General features: G+C 55.4%; 1 protein-coding gene across 1 annotated transcript in view; it reads left to right on the forward strand.

Moving 5' to 3' along the window:
* The window catches only part of LOC148592971 (olfactory receptor 14A16-like), a 34,002-nt gene extending 9,997 nt beyond the window's left edge, over positions 1 to 24,005 (forward strand). Inside the window, exons 2-7 of the mRNA XM_088533014.1 lie at positions 19,528 to 19,589; positions 20,026 to 20,194; positions 21,303 to 21,559; positions 22,321 to 22,406; positions 22,583 to 22,616; positions 23,937 to 24,005. Of these exons, the coding sequence (XP_088389140.1) occupies positions 19,528 to 19,589; positions 20,026 to 20,194; positions 21,303 to 21,559; positions 22,321 to 22,406; positions 22,583 to 22,616; positions 23,937 to 24,005 (677 nt within the window). The remainder of the gene's footprint in view (positions 1 to 19,527; positions 19,590 to 20,025; positions 20,195 to 21,302; positions 21,560 to 22,320; positions 22,407 to 22,582; positions 22,617 to 23,936) is intronic.
* Positions 24,006 to 24,473: the final 468 nt, after the last annotated feature.

Consider the following 24,473-nt stretch of genomic DNA (forward strand, 5'->3'; position numbering starts at 1 on the left):
CCACAAAACACAGGCCTCACAGCTAAAACCACTAACCATTGCATGCTTAGTGAAGACACAAACATTGCCCCTGCTTCCTATCATCCCTTCCCAGCACAGGCACCACAGATACTCACACATTTCCCCTACCAGCATCACCCTACTAAAAAGCTACCCCCAACACCCACACATTGCACACAAAATCTCTGTCAACAACATACTTGTTTCCTCAGGCCTAGGGTAATTCACTTGCCCTACTCCACTTCCTCCCTCCAACAATATGTATGGAATGGAGGTGTAAAAAGCACAAACAGATGCTGATGTCACAAAAACATGTGTTGGAAATTGTATGTACTTTTCAAGGACTGCTCAAATAGGCAACTGGGAAGCGATGCAGAGGCACCCACTGACAGTGCACAACTCAACTCACTCGCGGTTCAAGGAGCGGAGAATATTACGCAAATTGCTTGAAGATTCTGGAAGAATCACCTTATGAGGATGACCATATCACAGCCATGTCTTCTTCCTCCTAATGCTATAAATGACAGGGCCTGGCACTGATCATTTGAGCAGGAATTGCGAATGACACCTGAACAACTCCTGAGGATGGACCGTGAGAACCCCTCACTTCCCCTTAACGTGGCACCCTGTGCTAAGGAAACTCCTTGCAAGGATGAGACACCCCTGCAAACTCAGGAAGAAATGTCCTAGCATTTACCATGTACAAGCAGTGCTTCCCTGTCGTCTGATGTTAGTAATTCTGTGTACGAGATGTGGGAAGGCCTCAGGGCATCATGAAAATGTGTCAGAATAAATACTTATACAAAGGACAATTAAAAATCAACCTGATAGTAATCCCTAAGTGCAGAACCTTCCTTCACCTGACCTGCACACATGTCCCACGGGATGCCCAAAGGGGAAGGAGCCCCAGCCCCACCACGGGGCAGCTCTCAACTCCCCGGGTGCCGCACACAACGTGTCCCCATAGTGCCCAAACCACAGGCAAAGGGAAGCTGTCGCACCGCAGGGACATGGGGCCTGGAGATGCAGGGCCGAACTCCCCGAGCCCCTGGGGGACACAGGGCCCTGCAGGGCTGGAACACACTCAGGGACCACGTCACAGGGGGCAGTGTCCCTGGACGCAGCTGGTGCAGAAATGGGCTGCTGCCAGGAAGGGCCCCGTGCTGGGGACCACGATGGAGGCTGCTCTGTCCCTCAGCACCTCGAGGGACAAAGACCAGACACCACGGCAGATCCTGGTGCTCTTGTGACTTTCCACATCATCACTGCAGGCATCATCTGCTTCTCCAGCACAGCAGAAGACCTTATGCCTAGTCAGCAAAGCAGAGGATGCAGAGGTTCAACCACAACCTGTTTTCAGGCATGGGCTGGGGACGCTCCTTTCCAGAGCTCATCAGGGAAGGAGAGGGCACTCGCAGCGCTTCCCCTCTCCTCTGTGCTACTGAGCACGGCGCGTGTCTGCAGGGCATCTGTGGAGCGAGATCCCCTGGACACTGCACACGAACATGTGCTTCATTGTAGAACAGAACAACATTCCCGGCCTTTGCTAAGTGCCAGAGTGTCCTCTCTCACCATACCCTCCCATCATTGCACTGCTGCATTATTGCTGAGCTGATGCTGTTCAACGTCCTGACTTCCAGGAGACACAGTTTGCTCAGGTTAATTGCTTGGTAGGATTTGGTTGTTTCCTTTCCCCTCTGATGCAGTTAGAGGAGTAGTAAGGACACCTGCAGAACATCGCCTGAGGAGTGAGTGACCAGCAGAGCACGTGGTGGCAAGCGTGGCATGTGAACCCACCCGCTGAGGCAGGTTCCATCCGGGACATGCAGACATGTCCTGTTCTGTCAGGAATATCAAGCTGCTTCCTGGGCACTGGCTACTCAAGGGCTGCACAGTGGACATAAGGAGAGAGTTCAGGTAGATTTGAGAGCTCCTCAGGAGACAGTGTGGGGCATCCTGCCTTGGCCTCCTAAAGGAAAGAGTCAAAACACTTCAGGCTTTCTTGGTCAGTGCAAGGAAAAAAAATATGTAGAACTTGTCATGTTACAGAGAACCCCTAGAAATTAATGTTTCCATTTTCAAGGACTATAAGGAGTTTTCAAAGGGGTAGAGCATACAACATAGCCAGATGTTGCCAAGAAAAATAAGTAAATAAATAAATAAAAGAACAAAGCAATTGCAAACTCCAAGGTCATAAGATAGATTGCAATAACCATCTTACACTGGACAAATACCAACACAGGAGCTCAGGTGTCGGTTTGGGTCTGAAACACTGAACCTCCATGTTGCCTGCATGAGGGGTATTTTCTAGCTTTACACATTCCAGGATGGCTCAGACTGGAAAGGACCTTCAGAGACCGTGTTCATCCTCCCGCTCCAGCAGGATCAGACAGCAAGGTGGTGTCCAGGAGGTGGGAGAGCAGGTCCCAGCGCAGCTCTGTGCCCGGGCAGGAGCTTGCAGAGCCAAGGGCAGCCTGGCGTGCGGCCCTGGAGAAGTGTGCAGCGGAGCCCTGCGTGCAGCAGGCAGCAAGGCGGCCAGGGGACGGGCTCCTTCCAGCAGGGCCAGCGATGCTCTGCTGGGAGCCAAGGCCCCCGGCGCTGGGCAGGGCCGCGCGCGCAGGGGAGCAGCTCCCGCGGGGCCAGCGCTCCTCCTGGCAAGGCAGCCTGTGCGGGAGCGCCACGAGCGCCACCTCCTTGCTGCCCTCATCTCGCCATGGGGCGTCTGCAACCTGCGCCACTGCAGCCAGGACAGGCAGCACCTGGCCGTGCTCAGGAGAGAGCTCGACAAGACACGTGGGCCACAACAAGGAGCTAAAGCTCAGGGTTCACAGGGACACTTGGCGCTGCAGAGGGCTGGGGCTTCCCTTGTTTTCTCCCAGCAAGGCAGGAGCTGCAGGATCGGGAAAGGCTGCGCTGGCCGGACAGCCCTTGTGGCCTGGAAACGAGTGTTTGGGTCCATGCTGAGCTGATGCAGGGTGCGGGATTTGGGAATGGGGGCAAAGTCATCCCCAAGCACCCTCTGGGAATGCTGAGGGAAGATTTTCTCTTATGCTATTCCAAATCCCCATTCTGGGCAGTGGTCTCTCACAAAGCATGACAATGCAGGGAGCTCCAGGAACAAGGACTTTTTGTTCCTCCTCTCCAAATGAGCATTGGAGAAGGAGCCAACAAGACCACCAAAACAGGCAGAGGTGTCATGCGAGCAGAGCAGGAAAAAGGTGAGGCAGCCAAAAGCTGTGTAAAGCGAATTGCTCCAATCACTTCACCTCCTCCAGCTCCTCTGCACGGCACCTCCACAGCCCCTTTCCCAGCGAGAGATGTAACAGAAACCCCCATGTGTAAAGCTGCTGATGGACAAGTCAGAGCAATGCCAGTGCGGAGCGAGGGCAGCACCTACACAGAGGATATAGACGTTGCTCGCAAGGGCCCTTGTGCCCAGATCGGGAGGCGAATGAGCCGCAGCTTCTCTGCAAGGGGCCTGTGTGGGGCAAGGGCTTCCCAGAGCCTTTCCTGCCGCCGGGGGCACTGCGCACGCCTGGGCTCTGCAGGCGTCATGCGCGCAGGCAAGGGGGCTCCCAGCACTGGCCCTCACAGCCACGGGGCTGAGCTCGCTGCCCAGCCCTCTGCTCGCACCTCACTGCAGGGAACACTGCTCTGCTTCACACTTCCCCTCCAGCATTCCCAGGGCAGCAGACAAATGCCTGCCGGCAATTCCTCACGCCACCAGCCCTCGGCTTTCATGTCCTACCCTGAAAGTCGGCAATTCTTTCCCTTAGCAAGTGAGCATTGTAGCCCAGTGCTGGGCAGAGCTGCAGCAGCTGCAGGTCCCTGCTGCTGCTGCTGAGGGCACATTTGTGCCTGCTCTGCCCTCTGCAGCCCTAGGAAGCCGTGGCAGGGGCAGCAGTGCAGGAGCCGCACCAAGGCTGCTCTCAGCCACAGCACATGGCGCCTGCAAGGTGCGTGGCAGGACAAGAGAAGGAGCCCAGCAGCGCACCAGGGGCTCCCAGGCCTCCACCAACTCACAAGGGCTCTGCTGAGGACACGCACATCTGGCCCTGAGGCACAACTGCCCTTCCCGCTCATTGCGCTACCGAGGAACACGTTTTGACTATGGAAAATAAAACTTTCTTGAGTCCATCAGGCTGCAAGGGCAGGAGGGGAGCAGGGAAGAAAGAGCAAGGCGTTCAAGGCTGCTTGCAGGGGTGGAAGCAGAGCCCCAAGTGCAGCCCGGCCTCTGGGCAGGCAGTCGCCAGCAGCGCCATGGGGCTGCGTGAGGAGCCCTCCTTGGCACCCAGCAAGCCCAAGGCCACGCACTGCTCTCTTTCGCCAGGCTCAGCAGTGCCAGGGGGAGTCCAGCACACGCAGACCCTTCCTCACGGCGGCCCCCCTGGCCCTGCCGCTGCCCTCCTCCCCCCACGCAGCAGTGGAACATCCCAGAGGGGCAGTTATCGCCACGGGAACACGGAAGCTTCCCAGGGCTGCGCCTCACAGTGGCCCCAGTGCTGGCCACGCAGCAGCAAGGCCAGGTGAGCAGCAGGGCCGCGCAGCACCAGGGGCCACCCGTGGTGCCCATGAGATGCAGGGGAGCTGCGGGGCTGCAGGGCAGCCTGTGCGATGCCTCCCAGGGGAGGCCCCAAAGCCACCGTGCGACACTTGGCGCTCACACCTGCTCACACAGAGACCCCTGCTCTCAGCGCTGCAAATGCCAATGACTCCTTTTCTCTTGCAGTCACTGGAGACTAAAGAAAAATGGATAATTTTGGAGTGGAGGAAATGGATTGGGAGAGCTATGGCTGCAGCGGACAGGTACTGTGCGTGCAGGCAGAGGCTGCACGGGGACGGCTGGCGCTTGGTTCTGCGAGAGCAGCCGCAGGGCTGGTGGCAGAGGTGGCAGGGAGCTCTGGCAGGCCTGGGTGCTGGGGCAGAGCTGCGCCAGGGCCAGGAGCGGCCAAGGCCTCGGGGGCTGCTGCCTGGTGCCCTGGCTCTGTGCACTGCCTGCCTCGCACATGCAGGGGACATGAGGGTCTGCACACAGAGCCAGCGCTGCCACCATGACTGTCCCCATAAGCTCTCCTGCTCTCTTCCAGACTCCCTACATCCAAGGCCTGGATGGCTGCAACAATGAGGAGCCCATGGAGTGGCAAAGCTCCTTCTGTGGCCTTCAGGTATTGCCCTTGCAGCTGTTTTCACAGGCAGAGCTGGGGCTGGTCCCAGCCCCTTCCCATTTTCCTGCTTCCTGCTGCAGGAAGAGGGGCACTGGGGCCAGGGACCTCCCTCTCTGTGACCTGCCCTCCCTGTCTATTGCAGGCTCCATGCATGAATGGGGGGCCTTCAGGGGACCATCCTGAGCCCATGGAGTGGCAAACTTCTGGTAGCAGCCAGGTGCAGCTCCCCACAACCCCTGAATGTGCTTGTCCTTTCTCTTCCCCACGCACCGTCCCCACCAAGGTCTCTTCCTCTCTTCCAGATGATGGGGAGCAGCAGCCTGGTCGGCTGCAGCCAAGAGGAGCCCATGGAGTGGGAGAGCTCCGGCTGCAGCCCCCAGGTCTGGCCCCTGCTGCCGGCTGCACGGGCAGAGCTGGGGCTGTGCCCGGCCCCTTGGCGCTGCTCCGCGCTGCCTTTGGGGAGCAGCCGCGCGGGAGCCTGGCCCAGGTGTGCGGGCGCTCTGGCGGGCCGTGGCGCCGGGGCAGAGCTGCACAGGGCGCAGGAGCGCCCAAGGCCTGGGCACCTGCTGCCTCAGCCCCTCTGCCGGCCTCTGGGCTGCGCTGGCCACGCCAAGCCTCTGCCAGGGCACCAATGACGGCAGCGCTGCTGCCAAAGAGCCCGCGCAGCCGCCAAAGAGCCTCTGCTCCACGGGAGCCCCCGAGCCGCTCCTCGGCCCTGCTCACGCCTCCTTTTCCCTTGCAGGCCAAGCTCCCCTTCACCCTGGCTGCTGCCTGGAAGCACTGGGCGAACGGACGCCAGCAGTAACTTCTAATTTGGATTTTTTTGTATACACTTTTATATTAGCTTTTATTGTTGTTAATATTGTTGTTGGTTTTATTGTTGTTATTGTTTATTATATTGTTGTTATTTTTCTTGTTATTGTTTATAATATTGTTATTATTGTTGTTGTTTTAATATATATTCCTGTATCATTCTTTTTTTGTGTTGTGTTGTTTCCAAGTGAGGTCAGGCACAAAAATCATCCCCATTGCAGATGTGTGTGTGTGTTGCCCTAAGATTTCAGACCTTAGGGGCAAGTGGGGGCCAGCAAAGTTTCCCTCTAGGATTTCCCTTCACACATGGCCCTTGGGATGCCACAGACCATTTTCCACCCTTTTTCTTTTTTCATTCTTTTTCACTTCTTCTTTTTCTCTTTTTCTACTCTGCTTCTTTTTTCTTTTCTTTACCTTTGTTTCTTCTTTACCTTTCCTTTTTTTTCTTTTCCTCTTCTTTATTTTTATCATTTTTTACTCTTTGTTTTCATTCCAATTATTTATCTTTTTATTTGTTTGCATTCTGTGTTTTCCTACCCTTTTTCTTCTTTTATTTCCTCCAAGGGTTGTTTTCTGGGAGAAAACTGTGGCAGAGAAAAGGAGTGTAGGACATCACAGAGCCAAAGAGCATTCCCCACAGGCAGCAGGGACCGCAGCTCTGCTCCACACTCAGGCACTCCCCTTCTAAATGCCTGCACTCAAGCAGTGCCAGGAGAGGACAAGCTCATCCTCAGGAGAGCAGGCATTGATCTCTGGAAAGGAAGGGAGCCTCCAACGCCAGGCCCGCAAAGGAACAATGGTTCTTTTCCAGCAATGTGTATCCATTCAAAGCCAGGCTGTGGGATTTCTTGCTCCATCATGGAGTTGCGAATGAGTGGATGGTGCCTGGCAAAGCAGGACAAGCAAGGAAGAAGACAAGGAGGTTGTTGGCAGATGAGCTGGAAGGCAGCAGTGCCAGGCCCAGCGGGAGTCGCGCGGCACACGGGGAGCAGCTGAGTGCCCAACAGCCTGGCTCATTGCGGCCAATGACCACCTGCCGGGACCAGCCCTCACGCACACGCTCACCCCAGTCCTGCTTCACTGCTTTAGCCCTTTCTTCAGTTTCCCCCAAAGAAGATGCCCTGCATTTGGTGCATCACTGCATGGCTCTTGTTTTGAGAGGCAGCCCAAGATGGCAGCCTCAGATCCTGAAGGAACCCTGAGTGGGGCATGATATTCACTCCTTCCAGCAGCATGGAACGAATGGATAAACTGGGCCTTGGAAGCAAAGCACCAGAAGCACCTGCCCTGCAGGACCACCATGGGCAGGGGAAAGCAGGAGAGCAGCTTTGGTACAAACTGCCCTCTCTTCAGGCACCCCAAGCACAGGAAAACGCTCACACACCTCCCGCTCAGCAAGCATTTGCACCTGGCTCCTCACACCACCTGCCACAAGGAAAAGAGCCCATGCTGAGCCATTCCTCTGCCCATTCCTTCCAAAGGGGGCCCATGCCTTTGCAGCAACTGCCAGCTGCACCTGCGCACCCCCAAAGCAAGTGGAGCTCTCGGGCTCTCCACACAAGACAAGCTGCTGCACACAGCGACCTCTCAACCACTAACAGCCTGAATAACCCCACAGACCTCCCACCTTTTCAGCAGCAAGCTGCTCACACACAGCTCATGCAGATTGACAGCATAAGATCAGTCAAGATGCCCGCAGGGTGTCCATGCTCAAGAAACTCGGAGCAGCAGCAGGAGCCTTGCTCCTCTCTTCCTCGCACTCACTCACCCCAGCACAGTTCTACTGCTGCTGTGAAAACCAATGTGTGCAAGCCCAGTCTGCAGCTGCTCTGCTCGCAGAGCACAGTGTCTGTGTGCCCAGCAAGAGGCCTGTGCTTGGCCCTGCCATCCTCACCCCAGCCCTTCCACAGCCCACCCATGCCTGAGACCTGGCAGCTGCTGAGGCCAGCGTGGGACTTCTGGCAGCAGGGCCTAAGCTGCCTCCACAGGGGCAACAAGGAGGAGGCGGCAGCCACAGCCCACTCAGCCTCACCTCCACCCCTGCAGAGGCCACGGCACAACTTGTTCATCCTGCATGGCAGCTCTGAGTGTGCAGGACACCAAGGACAGCAAGAGTAGGCAGCAGCGATTCCCCAGCGAAAATAATGCTTAAGCAACCTGTCATGGTGCCATGGGGAGCTGCAGTGACTGACTGGGTAGATGAGGGGAGAAGCATCAGGCCCGAGGACTCCGGCCCTAACCTCTTAGGTGGATATTTCTTAACAGATGGTAATAGTAGTATTTATCATTTTTGATAGTGTTGATATTTCTGTCGACATTATTATGCTTATTGCTATTGATATCTTTACTGTTATTATTTTTGTTGTTTTTGTTATGATATTTTATTAATGTTGCTGTTGTTTAAATATACATTCCTGTATCATTGTTTAAGTGTTGCATGTTGTTTCCAAGCAAGCTCGGGCACAAAAATCATCCCCACTGCAGGCGTGTGTGAAGCCCCAGGATTTCACACACCAGAGGCAGGGTAGCAACAGCAAAAAGGTCCCTCTGGGACTTCCATTCACACGTGGCCCTGGGGATGCGCAAAGGGGAAGAAGCCCCAGCCCCACCGCGGGGCAGCTCTCAACTCTCGTGGTGCCGCACACAACGTGTCCCCGCAGTGCCCAAGCCACAGGCAAAGGGAAGATGTCCCGCCCCAGGGACACGGGGCCTGGAGATGCAGAGCCGAACTCCGTGAGCCCCTGGGGGACACAGGGCCCTGCAGGGCTGGACACACTCAGGGACTGCGTCACAGGAGGCAGTGTCCCTGGAGGCAGCTGGTGCAGAAATGGGCTGCTGCCAGGAAAGGCCCCGTGCTGGGGACCACGAGGGAGGCTGCTCTGTGCCTCTGCCGTCTGCAGGGCCATCTGCCAGCTGCTGATGGCAACAATTCGGTGCCACGGGAGAAGAAGCCTTACAGCCTGACAAAAACCCCACCTGTGCCCTTCCAACATATCTGCTGTCCTGGCTGCCTGCGGAGCCCTCCCGGCTCACACAGTCACACAGGGCTTGACTTTGGAAGGGACCTCTTGAGATCATCAGTCCAACCCCCCCTGCACAAGCAGGGACCCCTACAGTGCGTTGCACACCATCACACCCAGGAGGGTTTGGAAGAGCTCCAAAGAAGGAGCCTGCACAACCTCGCTGGACACCCGCTTACAGTGCTCTGTCACCCTAACTGTCAAAAAGCTCTTCCTCATATGTACACTGAAACTGTGTTGCAATTTGTACCCATTGAAAGTGTGTTGCAATTTGTACCCATTGAAAGTGTGTTGCAATTTGCACCCTTTAGCCCTTGGGCTATTGCTAGGCCCCATCGGGAAGAGTTTGGCCCTGTCCTTTTACATCCGCCCCTCAGCTGTTTGTACCTGTTGATAAGTTCCCCTCTCACTCTTGTCTTCCCCAGGATAAACAGGCCCAGCTCGCTTACTCTTTCCTCATAAGATAGATGCTCCAGTTCCTTCATCATCTTTGTGGCACTAAGCTGGTCGCTCTCTGCAAGTTCCACATCCCTCTTGTCCTGGGCAGCCCACAATACTTCTGCACACAAGAGTCCAGGTGTGGCCTGAGCAGAGCTGAGGAGAGGGGCACGATCAGCCCCCTCCACCTGCTGCCAACACTCCTCTTCTTGCAGGCCAGCATCCCTCTGGCCATCCTTGACACAAGGGCACATTGCTGCCTCCTGCTTGAGCTGTTTTCAAGCAGACCTCCCAAACCCCTCTGCACAGAACTGCTTTCCAGTAGCTCCACCCCTCATCTGAACTGGAGCCTCAAGGTTATTCCTCCCCCACTGCAGGACCCTGCACTTGCCTTTCTTCAGTCTCGGGATGTTCCTCTCTGCCCAACTCTCCTGCCTCTGCAGCTCCCTCTCAAAGGCAGCGCAGCTCTCTGGAGTGTCGCTCACTGCGCCCAGCTTTGTCTCATGTGCAAACTTGCTGAGGGGGCCTCCTGCAAGGCACTGAGCAAATAGGTGAATAGCACCAAACCCAGCACTGACCCCTTGGGGGACACCACTAGCCACAGGCCTCCAACTAGACTCAAGACCCATTAGCACAACCCTCTGAGCTCTGCAATCCACACAGTTCTCCAGCCACATACTGTCCACTCATCTGAAGGACACTTGCTGATCTTTCCTAGGAGGGTTATGGGCAACCATGGGAATGAGCAGCTTCCTTTAAAGCCCTGCTTTTCCATGCCTGTATCCCTGCCTGCTCAGACATCAGCAGCTCCTCCAGCACTGGGGATATCTCCTGCTCCGTCCACCTTGCCTTTACCTGAGGGCTGGCAACTCAGCTCCTTTAGCAAGCTCAACTCACATCTAAACATGCATCCTGAGACCTTTGTCAGTGATGCTCTGGAAATCCTGCAGAAGGATTTGGAACAGCGACATCCACTCTTCCAAGGCAAGAGCGTTTCAAAACAGGTCAGCAGAAAGCACTGCACAAAGGGGGCTAGTGCAGCAGCCAGGAGAGCAGCCTGGCCGGCCTCTGACTGCAGCAGCTTCAGCAGAGAATTGTGCAAGGCGGGTGGCAAAAGAACCGAGCCCCAGGGAGGGGAGCAATGTGAGGCAGGACCATGAAAGGTCACAAGGAAGGAAAAGTCCTCTGGGAGAATCCAAGCTGAGTAAATCAAGAACAAAGCTCCCACCTATCATCCTGCCAGGAACGTCCAGACTTTCAGAGCATGCAGAGAATTTGAAGAAACAGTAGGGGAACATTCAGCTCACCTGTTCCTAGCCATGCGACAAAGCTCTGAGCAGGATGCGCGGAGCACACCCAAAGGCATGCAGGAGCCCCTCCATTCACCCCAACCACCCGCAACCAGACCTTGTACTGCAGTGTTAAAAAAATCACTCCAAATGGAGGCCATGGAGCAGGTGAGACCCCTTCCCCTCCAGGGGTCTGCAGGATTCCAGGCAGCCTCTCCCTTCAAGCAGCTGCAAAGCACCTTCCCCGAGAGGGGACTGTCCAAGACAGCCCTGGTGGTCCAGGTGCGAGGCAGACGAGCCGCAGCTTCTCTGCAAGCAGCCTGCGTGGGGCAAGGGCTTCCCAGCTCCTTCCCTGCCACCGGGGGCACTGCGCACACCTGGGTTCTGCAGGCGTCACGCGCACAGGCAAGGGGGCTCCCAGCACTTGCCCTCACAGCCACGGGGCTGAGCTCGCTGCCCAGCCCTCTGCTCGTGCCTCCCTGCAGGGAACACTGCTCTGCTTCGCACTTCCCCTCCAGCATTCCCAGGGCAGCAGACAAATGCCTGCCGGCAATTCCTCATGCCACCAGCCCTCGGCTTTCATGTCCTACCCTGAAAGTTGGGAATTCTTTCCCTTAGCAAGTGAGCATTGTAGCCCAGTGCTGGGCAGAGCTGCATCACCTGCAGGTCCCTGCTGCTGCTGAGGGCACATTTGTGCCTGCTCTGCCCTCTGCAGCCCTAGGAAGCCGTGGCAGGGGCAGCAGTGCAGGAGCCGCACCAAGGCTGCTCTCAGCCACAGCACATGGCGCCTGCAAGGTGCACGGCAGGACAAGAGAAGGAGCCCAGCAGCACCAGGGGCTCCCAGGACACCACCAACTCACAAGGGCTCTGCTGAGGACATGCACACCTGGCCCCAGGGCACAACTGCCCTTTGCGCTCATTGCGCTACCAAGGAACATGTCTCTACCATGGAAAACAAAACTTTCTTGACTCCATCAGGCTGTAAGGGCAGCAGGGGAGCAGGGAAGAAAGATCAAGGTGTTCAAGGCTCCTTGCGGGGGTGGAGGCAGAGCCCCAAGTGCAGCCCGGCCTCTGGGCAGGCAGCCGCCAGCAGCACCATGGGGCTGCGTGAGGAGCCCTCCTTGGCACCCAGCAAGCCCAAGGCCACGCACTGCTCTCTGCCACCAGGATCAGCAGTGCCAGGGGGAGTCCAGCACATGCAGACCCTTCCTCATGGCGACCCCCCTGGCCCTGCCGCTGCCCTCCTCCCCCCACGGAGCAGTGGAACATCCCAGAGGGGCAGTTATCACCACGGGAACACGGATGCTTCCCAGGGCTGCGTCTCACAGTGGCCCCAGTGCTGGCCACGCAGCAGCAAGGCCAGGTGAGCAGCAGGGCCGCGCAGCACCAGGGGCCACCCGTGGTGCCCATGAGATGCAGGGGAGCTGCGGGGCTGCAGGGCAGCCTGCGCGATGCCTCCCAGGGGAGGCCCCAAAGCCACTGTGCGACACTTGGTGCTCATGGCTGCAAATGTAAACAATTCCATTCTGTTGCAGAGTCAGGAGAGTGAAAAAAATGGCTAATGCTGAAGTTGAGGACATGGAGTGGGAGAGCTCAGTGCAGGTACTGTGCGCACAGGGAGAGGCTGCGCGGGGACGGCTGGCGCTTGGCTCTGCGAGAGCAGCCGCAGGGCTGGTGGCAGAGGTGGCAGGGAGCTCTGGCAGGCCTGGGTGCTGGGGCAGAGCTGCGCCAGGGCCAGGAGCGGCCAAGGCCTCGGGGGCTGCTGCCTGAGCCTGGCGCCCTGGCTCTGTGCACTGCCTGCCCCACGCACGCAGGGGACACGAGGGTCTGCACACAGAGCCAGCGCTGCCACCATGACCGTCCCCACAAGCTCTCCTGCTCTCTTCCAGACTCCCGACATCCAAGGCCTCGATGGCTGCAACAATGAGGAGCCCATGGAGTGGGAAGGCTCCTTCTGTGGTCTTCAGGTATTGCCCTTGCTGCTGTCTGCACAGGCAGAGCTGGGGCAGGTCCCAGCCCCTTCCCACTTTCCTGCTTCCTGCTGCAGGAAGAGGGGTGCTGGGGCCAGGGACCTCCTGCTCCGTGACCTGCCCTCTCTCTGTATTGCAGGCTCCACGTGTGAATGGGGGGCCTTCAGGGGACCATCCTGAGCCAATGGAGTGGCAAAGTTATGGCAGCAGCCAGGTACAGCCCCGACAGTAACTGGACACACTTCTCCTTGCTCTTCCCCACGCACCATCCCCACTAAGGTCTCCTGCTCTCTTCCAGGTTGTGGGGAGCAGCGGCCTGGTCGGCTGCAGCCAGGAGGAGCCCATGGAGTGGGACAGCTCTGGCTGCAGCCCCCAGGTATGGCCCCTGCTGCCGGCTGCACGGGCAGAGCTGGGGCTGTGCCCGGCCCCTTGGCGCTGCTCCGCGCTGCCTTTGGGGAGCAGCCGCGCGGGAGCCTGGCCCAGGTGTGCGGGCGCTCTGGCGGGCCGCGGCGCCGGGGCAGAGCTGCACAGGGCGCAGGAGCGCCCAAGGCCTGGGCACCTGCTGCCTCAGCCCCTCTGCCGGCCTCTGGGCTGCGCTGGCCACGCCAAGCCTCTGCCAGGGCACCAATGACGGCAGCGCTGCTGCCAAAGAGCCCGCGCAGCCGCCAAAGAGCCTGTGCTCCACGGGAGCCCCCGAGCCGCTCCTCGGCCCTGCTCACGCCTCCTTTTCCCTTGCAGGCCAAGCTCCCCTTCACCCGGGCTGCTGCCGGGAAGCGCTGGGAACGAGGACTCCAGCCATAACATCTTATTTGGATTTTTCTTTGGAGACTTTTATAGTAATATTTCTTATTGTTGATATTGTTGTTAGTGTTATTGATATTGTTTTTATTGTTGTTGTTGTTAGTGTTTATTATAATTTTTTTATTGTTATTGTTTAAATATATATTCCTGTATCATTGTTTAAGTTTTGTGTCGTGTTTCCAAGTGAGGTCAAGCACAGAACTCATCCCCATTGCAGAGGTGTGTGTGTAGCCCTAAGATTCCAGCCCCTAGGGGCAAGGGAGGCTGTTGCAGATAGTTAGGGTCCGGCAGCCGGAAGATATCGTGCTGTACGGAAAGATAGGGCCCCTAATAGCCAATAGCGTTTAGTTTATGATGTAAGCAGATGGATGTGACGTTGTAAACCTTAGCTATATAACACCTTGTTAGCCATCAATAAACGCTATTTGCCATCCACCACATTGGTGTCAGCGAGCTAATGGCCCGAGTGGCTTGGGGGTGGTCGCCGTGCCGTTCCTGACCCAGGTCGCCGCGCCGCTTGAACGGCAACAAGTGGTGCCGAAACCCGGGAATCATCGGCTGGACGGGTGAACGGCGGCCGGAGCGAGTGGACCAGCCCGGTGGGGAGGACGCTCCCGGACGAACAAGGAGGATGGAAGCCCTCGTCAAGGTCGTATTGCAATTACATAAATAGTCCGGGATTGATTGTAAGCCAAAAGATTTTACTCTCGCTGTTGCGAGGCTTTTGAAAATTAAGGTTATAGACCAGCCGGTGGATATTCTGAAGTCCCTGAAGTGTGTCCCTAAAGTGTGGGACAAATGTACTAAGGCGTTAGCCGAGGAGACGATGCCTTCGGGTTGTGGGAAAAACCTTAAGGGTTGGGGAAAAGCTGTACAAGCCTTGCAGAAAGCTATAAAAGAGCAGGAGACCTGGGTAGCGGTAAGGGACTGTTTGCTGGCCACCCCGAAAATGGGAGTCGGGGCAATCGCACAGACTTTGCACCCCCCAGATGATGGTGATTCTGCTGACCCTAAAGATCTGCAAGAGAGCGACACATCCCCTCCATCCCCGAACCCCGTCCCGCTTACAGAGGAGCAGAAACAGCCGAAATCTGTTTGGGGCGAGCTAGCCGAGGAAGCTAGGAACATTGAAAAGAAGTCAGAGCTTGGGGACGTCTGGGCCAGGCCACCACCCTATGCCCCTCAACATGGCGCCGAGCCGCAAGGGGAAGGGCCGGGCGAGGGTGCCCCCGGCGCGAGTGAGGGGCTGAGAACCAATGGGGGTGACCGGACAGGTAAGGGAAGCCCGAGCGAGGGGCCGAGAACCAATGGGGGTGACCGGACAGGTGAGGGACACACGAGTGAGGGGCCGAGAACCAATGGGGGTGACCGGACAGGTGAGGGAGGCCCGAGCGAGGGGCCCAGAACCAATGGGGGTGACCGGACAGGTGAGGGAGGCCCGAGCGAGGGGCCGAGAACCAATGGGGGTGACCGGACAGGTGAGGGAGGCCCGAGCGAGGGGCCCAGAACCAATGGGGGTGACCGGACAGGTGAGGGAGGCCCGAGCGAGGGGCCGAGAACCAATGGGGGTGACCGGACAGGTGAGGGAGGCCCGAGCGAGGCGCTCAGGACCGATCAGAGCGGCCATTTCACAAAAGGCGCCTCCGCGGGGGGAAGGCGGGGCGAGACAAGAGGGGGGAACAGCCCGCCCACAACGGAAGTAGGTGGGACGGAAGTAGGCGGGGCCGGAGCCCAACGAAAAGGGGCCGGAGCCCGGAAGTGACCAGTCAGTCGAGTTCCGGTTCCGGATCAGGCACTAGTCAGCACGAGCGGCTCACAACTGATTCAAACTTAAGGAAGGAGAAAAAGAAGGTAAACAGAACTAAGAGCCAAAATATTCCCATTCGAATTAAAGAAAAACCATGAAGTGGTGAAACCCCTCCCACGGACTGGAGGAAAATAAAGATCACATGCGCCGACTGGGCCCTATCAGCCGCACTAGCGTTCCCGGTCCGGGTGACGGACAGGGGACAGAGGGTCCACTCGCCGATAAATCCTAAGGATGTGCAAGCGATTGTTAAAGCAATTGCAGATAAAGGGATTAATTCTGCCATGGTCTCAACCCTCATAGATGGTATCTTCGGGAGGGACGATATGCTCCCGTTCGATATAAAACAAACTTGTAGGCTAATCTTTGATGGAACAGGGATGATCGTTTTCAAACAAGAATGGGAAGACAACTGTACAAAGTGTTTAGCCCAAGTAACTGGGGCAGATCATCCATTACACGGCTCCAGCCTGCAGCGGTTAATGGGTACAGGCTCAACAATGATCACCCCCCAGGCGCAGGCCCATGGCATGCGGGCCCATGAAGTTGTGACAACTACGCGTGCAGCCAGGGAAGCTGTTCACACAGCCTCTAGAGTTGTTGCCAAACCATCACCATGGTCCTCAATAAAGCAAAGAGCTCTCGAGCACTCGAGCACTAGAAGAAGGTCCATTGGTTATAATTAGAAATGAGCTGAGTGAATGGGAACAAGGGTGGAAACTAGTTCTAACAGGGCGAGGGTATGCCGCTGTCAGAAAAGATGGCAGAGTCAAGTGGTCCCTGCTTAAGTCTATTAAACCAGACCTTCAAAAGAAAACTAATGAAAATTGTGAGTTTCTGTTCACAGGACCGATCATCGGACGCCCCGGTGACAGGCATCCCACCGAAGCCTGTGAGTTCCACGCTGACCGAATCCAGAAAACAACAAAACAGCCTCGGCAAGAGGGGGCCGCGATGCCTTCGTGTTATCTTAATTTTGGAGCTTGTCACTATAGGACAAGTAGAGTCACACCAGCCCTTTAAATGGGCTTGAACAGATGGAACATTCTCAAGTAATTAGTACAAAAATAACTACAGGGTCACCAATTTTCAGTGCCATGCCTTGCCAACCAGCACCCATTGAACCCTGTTCCAGACACAGCTGGCACGAAAATTTGTTCACCGGTTCGCTGTGGTTAACCACCCTGATATCCACCTTGATAGGGCTGATAGCAATGATCATGATGACGCTAATCTTTGGACCCTGTATATTGAATAAGCTCATGCCGTTTGTCAAGAGTCGCCTAGAGAAGGTTAACATCATGTTAGTGGAACGCCGACAATGGCTTTAAGAATATATCCACTCAGTATTATACCCAAGTTATCCCAAGGTACACCCTGTTCCTACACCTCGGTATTACCTGTCATCCCCTACCTTCTATGTGCCTTCTTCTTTGTGCCTTATGTTTTTATGTCAAGTTATGATATACAGTTTTAAGATTGTTATAAGCTATAAGAATAGAGTAATAATAAGAGTAAGTAATAAGGATAAGGTAATAATGACAATAAGTAAGAGTAAGATAATAATAATGTGATCACAATAAGATAAGAATAAGATAGTAATAAGAATAAGATAATAATGAGAATAAGTAATTAGAATAAGATAAGAATAAGTAAGAATAAGATAGTCATATTTTAGCTAGTTTTGTTATGCATAGGGAGGGGGGAAATGTTGCAGATAGTTAGGGTCCGGCGGCCGGAAGATATCGCGCTGTACGGAAAGATAGGGCCCCTAATAGCCAATAGTGTTAGTTTATGATGTAAGCAGACGGATGTGACGTTGTAAACCTTAGCTATATACCACCTTGCTACCCATCAATAAACGCCATTTGCCGTCCACCACATTGGTGTCAGCGAGCTGATGGCCCGAGCGGCCTGGGGGTGGTCGCCGTGCCGTTCCTGAACCAGGTCGCCGCGCCGCTTAAACGGCAACAGGATCCTTGCAGTGTCTGCTGTTCTCTTGGAAATGAAAAGAGGAAAAGAGAGGAAAGCAAACAAATGAAACAACAACAAAATCGTGTTTACTCTCTGTTCCCGAAGTTGACGTTTTCACAAGAATTCCTCTTTGCCTTAGCTGATGTAATACTTCGATCCTTACTAGTTAATTAGTGGGTAAATGTGCAGCTGAGAAGTTTTGAAAACCTCATTCCTGAGCCCTGCTTCAGCAGTAGGTTATTTAAGTGTGGGTATGAGCTGCTTTTCCCTCTTTCATTTCCTGCCACCTTCGGCATCCCCACCCTAGATCTGAGTGTGTTCAAAGCAGAGGTCTGCAGATCGCCTTTGAGTGACTCTTGTTTCATACAGATGGGTCTTGCGGATCTTTTTAAAAGTTTGAGAGCTTGTGTTGATCTGCTAAGTCCCTGCAGCTGCTCCCTCCCTGTGCGAGGGTCACCACACATGTGGCTTCAGGGCCCCTGTGCTCCACTTGTTCTGCTGGTTGTGGTGTTTGTGGTGTGACGAGGCCAGTGAGGCTCCTGTGTTCAGTGATCTATCTGGGGCCTGCAGCTCTGCAGGAGCTGGCAAGGGAAGGACCGGCTGGTTGGAGCACCAGGAGAACATTTGGGTGGCTGCAGGAGCTGCTGGAGGTTTTGTGGTCTCAGTGGGCAGCGCTCCCTGCCCCGGGGCAGCAGCCGCCCGCGCTGTGTGGCCATGGGGCGAGCGCGCTGCGGTGCCGCTGCCCTCCCTGGCAGGCAGGTTCCCCACGCGGGGCCGTGGCCGGATGAGCACGGGCTCAGTGTGCAGCCCGGCCGGACCCCGTCGGGGGGATATCCCTGCGACAGAGCCTGCGTGGGGCAGGGGCAGCCCCAGCGCCCCTCGCAGCCCCTGCCCGCTGCAGGGCCAGGCCTGGCCAGGCCCTGGGGGCGAGGGGCCCGGTCCCCTCTGTGACACGGGCTGCGGTCACAGGGGACGTCCCGTGTCACAGCCACAGCTGCCCTGTCCCGCGCGGCCCGGCCTCTCCCCACACGTCGCGGCGGAGCTGGGAGAGCGCAGGCGCTGGGGCTGCTCTTGGCTCTGCTCTGCTCCAAAGAGCTGCTGGTTCCGAGCGGGAGCCGGCAAGGGGCAGCGTGGGCAGCCTAGTGCTGAGCGACGTGTGCGGAGGAAGAGGAGGAGAGGAGCTCTGTCCTCATCACCTCCCTCTGCAGGGCGACCCAGAGCGAGGAGGAGAAGGATGGCGCTCTGGAAGGGTGGCCACAGGAAACAACGTGGCGAGGCGGTGCCAAAAGTACCCCCAGAAGGTGAGGCCTTCAGGAGATCTTTTCCAGGAGCTGTCACAGAGATGATGAACTGTGACCTTGGCTGTGGAAACCCTGGGCCGGGGGGATTGGAGGGGCTGGGGGCAGCAGGCAGAGCCCAGGCTGATGGTCCCCTCTAGCTGTGGTGTCAGTGTGACCGCCAGGACTCCTGGATCCAGCCCTGACGCTGCCCCTGCTGTCCCAGGGCCCCTGGGCAGATGTCCTTTTCCTAAGGGTCCCTGCTGGCCTCACAGTGGGGATCATCCACCCGAGCTCCTGGTGGGGGAAGGAACTGGAGCAGCTCCGGTGGCCATGTGTGTGTAGGGATCCCGTCTGGGGAAACTGCCCATGCAGGGGAGTCCCTCGCGAATGCCCTGAGTCCCCACACTGCCATGGGCATCTCCATCCCCTCGCTGGGTGAAAATCCACCACCACCTCCCTAGGGAGAGGCTCCCCCTGCAAGAACTGCTTGTGCCAGGCAAGGAGAGCTGGGTGAGGAAGGCCGAGGGCTCCCGCAGCTCCTGCTGGGCTCTGCAGAGGCTGCTGGCCCCGCATGCGCTGCAGAAGAATCCTCGCGCTGCTCCGCAGCTCCACAGGGATCTCTGTGCGGCACCCCGGGCGCTGCCTCTGCTCCTTCCCTCCGCGCTGCCCGTGCCTCCAGGCTGGCAGTGCAGGCTGTGAGCTGGAGACAGCGTGGCTGTCCCGGGCAGCATCGCCGCGTCCTCACGCCTGTGCCAGGTGCCGAGCGCTGCCGGGCTCAGGGCACAGGTTCCAGCCTGAAGGCAGTGCCCACCTCAGCGCTGCGGCCCCTCGCAGCAGGAGGGTCATTTTGGGGAGGGGATGCTGTTTGTTGGTGCCTGCTCCTGACATCTCCTTGCTGAGGTGTGTGCTGGATGGCTGTGAGCTGCCCAACCTGGAGCCTGACAGGCAGCCCTTTCCCTTGCTTTTCCAGCGGCTGTGCTCATCTGGGACGGTGCTGCTGAATATGTCGTGGAGAAGCTGGTGCAGAACACGGTGGGTCTGCCCGTCTGTCCCTCCCCTCCAGCTCTGATGGTTCCAGCAGTCCTGGCATCTCTGTGCCATTGGATGCAATCGTTCTGCCTCTCATCGAAACCAAAAGAAAATCCTGTGGAGAACGATGCTCTAAACAGCAACAGTGCCATGGATAATGTCTCCCTAAAGAGAGACGGCAAATCTCCAGTCCAATTTTGTTCTTGGGAGTGGTTGGAGGTTCTACATATACTTTTGAGAGTGGGGGGAGGATGGAGAGGAGACCTTCTGGAATGTTCTTCCAAAGGACCTCTCCAAAGCTTTCCAGAGGGCTCCATCTTGTTCCTTTGTATGCCAGGAGTGAGCAGAGCCCATCACACCATGGACATGTTCTCACAAGACCTGGGTCTCTTTGTTCCCTTCACCTGCTTAGAATTCTTCTCTTCTCTTCTGTTTGCAGGATGTGAAAATTTGTCCACTTGGGGTCTTCAGGGCTGTCAGAGAAAAAGTCTCTGTCATTGGAAAACGTGGCAAGACTGCTCGTGTGACAGCCTACAGACCTGTGTTTTGCATGGCTGAGGAGCTTGCAGAGCGTCATGGTCTCGACCAAGAGGAGGATGATGATGCTGGTAAGCAGACAGGTTGAAACTTTTGCTCTGCCTTGCAACATCAGTGGGATGTGGATAACTGCTGTTCTGTATAGGCTGTTTGAAATCTGTAGTTCCTCCATTGGGTGCTAAGAAGAGCTTCAGGTCTTATTTATTTATTTATTTATTTTCATTTGTATTGTTATGACATTATAATGCAGAACTGCAGGGTCCTCTCTGTCTCCATCTTGGACTTGCTTTTACAGCTGTCTCCAATCAAGTATTTTGGAGCTGCTGCTTCTAATCCAATGTAGTTAAAACTCCTGTTCCTTATTGCTGCCTCAGCAGGCCTTGCAAGGGCAAAGATCAGCACTGCTGCTGGCTCTTCCAAGCCACTTCTGCTTCAAAGTGGATTGAAGACACTCATAGTGTTCTCTGGCAGAGTGAAACAGTGATGGGATCACTATTGTGCAGGAAAACCCCTCGGAGGCCAGCTGTGCGGTGATTGCTGGGCAGTGCTGGCAGCAGTGCAGCTGCAGTGTGACGGGGGTGATGGCCGTGGGCAGCAGGAGCTCTGGGCTGTGTTTCCAGTGGGCCTTTCCTTTCCAGTGACTCTACCTTGTTGGGGCTATAGTGCTATAACATCAGTCTGGCATCCCTTGGGGATGGACCTCGGGCACCCAAAGCAGGGCTGCCTATTCAGCAATTCTGAGGGCCTGGGGGTGGCCAGAAGGAGTGAGGTAAAAATGATGATCACTTAATATTCTTTACTAGGGAACATGAATGAAGGTTCAGCAGTGCCTTCTCCTGGGAACTGACTCCCTTTTTCCTCTCCTTGTGCTGCCGTCCTGCCTCACGGTCATGCGAGTTAGCCAGAAACCTTTCTGTAGTTTGTGAAGGAAGGAAACGTTGCTGAACTCTTGGCCCATGAGGCTGTGGTTTACTAGGAATTTCTCTCGCAGGAGGGATGCGTCAGCCTTCTTTATGGATTTCCAGAGGGTTAAAGTTGACAGTTCTGTAGTACTGTCTTGCTGGAAGACCTTCCAGCTGCAGACACACTCACTCTTTTTTTTTTTTTTTTTTTTCTTTTTTGCCTGCTGAAGAGCTCCACTGGTGACTGTGTTACTCTTGCTCTTTTGTTGCTCCCTAGGTCGTACCGGATGTGTGCGCCTGCAGTACGATCGCATAGCATATTACACCAGCTTTCCTTCCAACGTAGTGCTGAGGTGCATACGAGAGACCATGAACCAGCTCTCTTCCTGTCTTCAGACTGGGACTAATATTGCCCTTGTTCTGAGGGACATTGGCATCCTAGTCATTGAAGACAAAGTTGTGAAAATGAAGTTTTACAGAAGCCTTCTTGAAAGGATGAATGAGTCTGACAAGGTGATAACAGCTCTTCTTGGGGTAAGTTCTGCTTTTCTGCAGTGCTACCTCTTGCTTTTTGGCATCCCTAACCAAACCCAAGTGAATGGATTTCTCCTGGGCTGCCACAACGTGTCTGGGCCTGGGGTCACTCCTGAACTAGAGGAATGGCAGGTTCCTGCACAGTGACCCCTCCTGCCCTTCCCTGCACTGCTGGGGGTATCAGACATCTCTGCCAACTCTCTGGTGATCTCAGCCCTCTCTCTCTGAGGATAGAAGATGTCAGTGTTTTCCATCCCTCCTGTGTGTCAGGGGGTCATGGTACCTTTGATTGCCCTTGGTGCTGTTGGAAGGAGCGGTTTGCTGTAATTCCCTGTCCTTCTGCTGTGACACCAGGAAACTGCAGCTTGTGGATGAGCTGCCAGCATTCCTGAGGTTGCCTGAGCACATCCTCTTCAGTGGTGCTAGGGCCAGAGCAGCTGGCAGGGCTTACCCCACTGTAAGCAGCCTGTAGCCCAGACCAGCTCCTCATTTTGTCTTTTTTTTCTGCCCTAGTCCTTGGTGCCCTATCAGGCCATTCTCTAGACCAGTGAGCTTTCTTCTGCCCTTTCTTTGTGTTTTTTTTCGTTTGTTTTCTTGCTTATTTATTTTTTTATTTTGCAGTGGGTCTCAATCCCGGGCCCTCAGCTACAATTCTGTTGAATGCAGGGTCTGCTGTCACCAGTGGAAGCACATTGACTGCCCTTGTGAGCAACAAGACCCTTTTCTTGGCAGCATCTCACATGCGTCCCTCTCCTTTGCAGATGCCGAAGATGAAGGGTACAGTCATCTCGGAAAATACAAGAGCTGTTTCACTGACCCATTCAGGCTCTGTGATGGTCTTTCCAAAGTGAGTGATGGTCTGCAGAGTGTCCTGCAGGATTTGGCCAGTTCTGCATATTCTGCTCTGTAAAAGGATGGTCTTGAGAATGGCTCTGACGTGTGTGTCTGCCCCCATAGTTAGCATGTGCTGCAAAGCAAATGTGGAGTCCTTGCTTCAGAACACTGTCCTTTTGCTGTTTGCAGGCAGGAGCTGGAGACTTTTCCCAGCCAGCCGCTGGTGAGACCTCCGCCTGGGAGACCTCCCACTGGGAGAGGTCCCGTCCTGAAACATCGAAGGGTGAGAGCTCTCACCGTGGAGGAAGCAAATCCTGCTTTGGAAGAGGAAAGGGGAAAGACTGTTGAGAAAGGTAATGGAGCAGTTGAAACTTGGTGCAGGGCTGTGCCTTCTCCTTCTCCTTGTTTTTGGGTGTTGGAGCCAAAGTTCCAATGGGATGTATGAGATGCCATGAGGCACTAGATGTGCTGCCTCTCAGCCCTGATGGGAAATGTCAAACGACTCCAGAGGGAGGAAGAGCTCAGGGCAGCCCAGCACATCCAGATGCAGCTGGTCCCTCTGAATTAAGCTTTCCCACTGGACAGCATGTACCACTGTATCAGCAGTCAAACTGCTCTTCCATTTGAGGAGGTCAGGAAGGAGAGAGACAGAGTTGAGGACAATTACTGGGAATCATCCATTTTGCCTGGAGCAGAATGGTAATGGGAAGAGTGCCCTATCTCCTAACGTATCTCATGGAATCTGCTCAGATTGGTCAGGAGGGTGGTAATGGGTGCCAAGACTTCACTGGATTTTCAGAGCAAGCAGGGAGCAGATCTATATGTCACTTCTGTCCCAATAGTGGCTGTGGTTCAGTTCTGAAGTGTTTTTTTTTTTTTTCCTCCTGCTTACAGAAAAACTTCCTGCCATGCGCTGCCTCTTACGAGAGCCCCAAGCAGCCCTCAAAGTAGAGCCTGGGAATGTGGGAGAAGGAAAGGAGGAGAAAGAGGAGGGGAAGAAGCATCCTGGAAGGTGAGTGTCTGGGGTGAATGGAAGTGATGGAGTGTCCATAGGGCTGGGGCCTAAGACCCTTTTGTGAAGTTGAGGTAAAATCTGTGTTCTTCAAGACAGGGGAGAGGTGTGTATTGGGCTTGCTCCACCATGGGGGCTCTTCCCAGAGGCCAGTGAGTCTGTAGTGAGGCAGGATTAAACACTGAGGAGCTCTTTCTTTGCCTTAGCAGTGGCTAAAGCACTTGGCAGGACAGAGGCTAATGGTGTATATGGGAGCGTGTCCTTGTAAATGACCCTGCTGCTCTCCATGCTGCATGGAGAGGAAGCCTCAAAGTGGGCACGTGAGTCTTTCCTCTGGGCATGTGGTGCACCCTTGGGCATTTTAGTGAGGGGGGATTGCTCTCTCCATTAATTCTACCACAACCAGGCAAGCCTGGAGCCTCTCTTGCAGAGCTGCCTTCTGCTGCAGAAGCAGGTGCCCAGCATGTGAGAAAGGTCTGGAGATCCAGCTCCCCCTGTGCTCATGCAACTCCTTGTGTTGTGTATTTGCAGTGTGCTCCCACATATCCCGAGGCCCTGCACACAGGTGTCATCGCAAGGGGGAAAAAGATCAACATTTGAAACCCGACCACCAGCTGCAGAGCCGGGGAATGAAGGGCCTCAGGAGGCAGAAGAGGTAGGTGCTCCTGATGTATGAGGTGCTTCTTGTGCCAGCCTGAATTATGCAACAGCATCAGCCAATGGGTAGCGGCTGTTCAAGACCCCTCCAATGTGTTCCCTTGAGCTCTCACTGCCTCTGCCACGAGCTGGCTTTCAAAGACAGCCCTTGTGCTCTACTTTTGCATTGCATCTGCTGCTGCCGCATTCTTCATCTAAGCATCTAAAGTATCTCTTGGGGCCTGATTCTGGTGGAAATATCACTGCTGCTTCTTCCTTGTCTAAAGACAGAGATTTTCCATTCATCTCTGTGATCATTTACATGACTGATCATAACAGAAAAGGGAGGTTCAGTCTTGCCAGGATTCACTGAGGGGCACAACTGACAGGCAGCACTGCTGACAGGCAGTGTCAAGAGCGCGGTCAGAGGAG

The sequence above is a fragment of the Tinamus guttatus genome, unplaced genomic scaffold (genome assembly GCF_059628265.1).
Source record: "Tinamus guttatus ecotype Peru unplaced genomic scaffold, ASM5962826v1 Tinamus_guttatus_pri_ptg000474l, whole genome shotgun sequence".
In the NCBI taxonomy this organism is placed as follows: Eukaryota; Metazoa; Chordata; class Aves; order Tinamiformes; family Tinamidae; genus Tinamus; species Tinamus guttatus.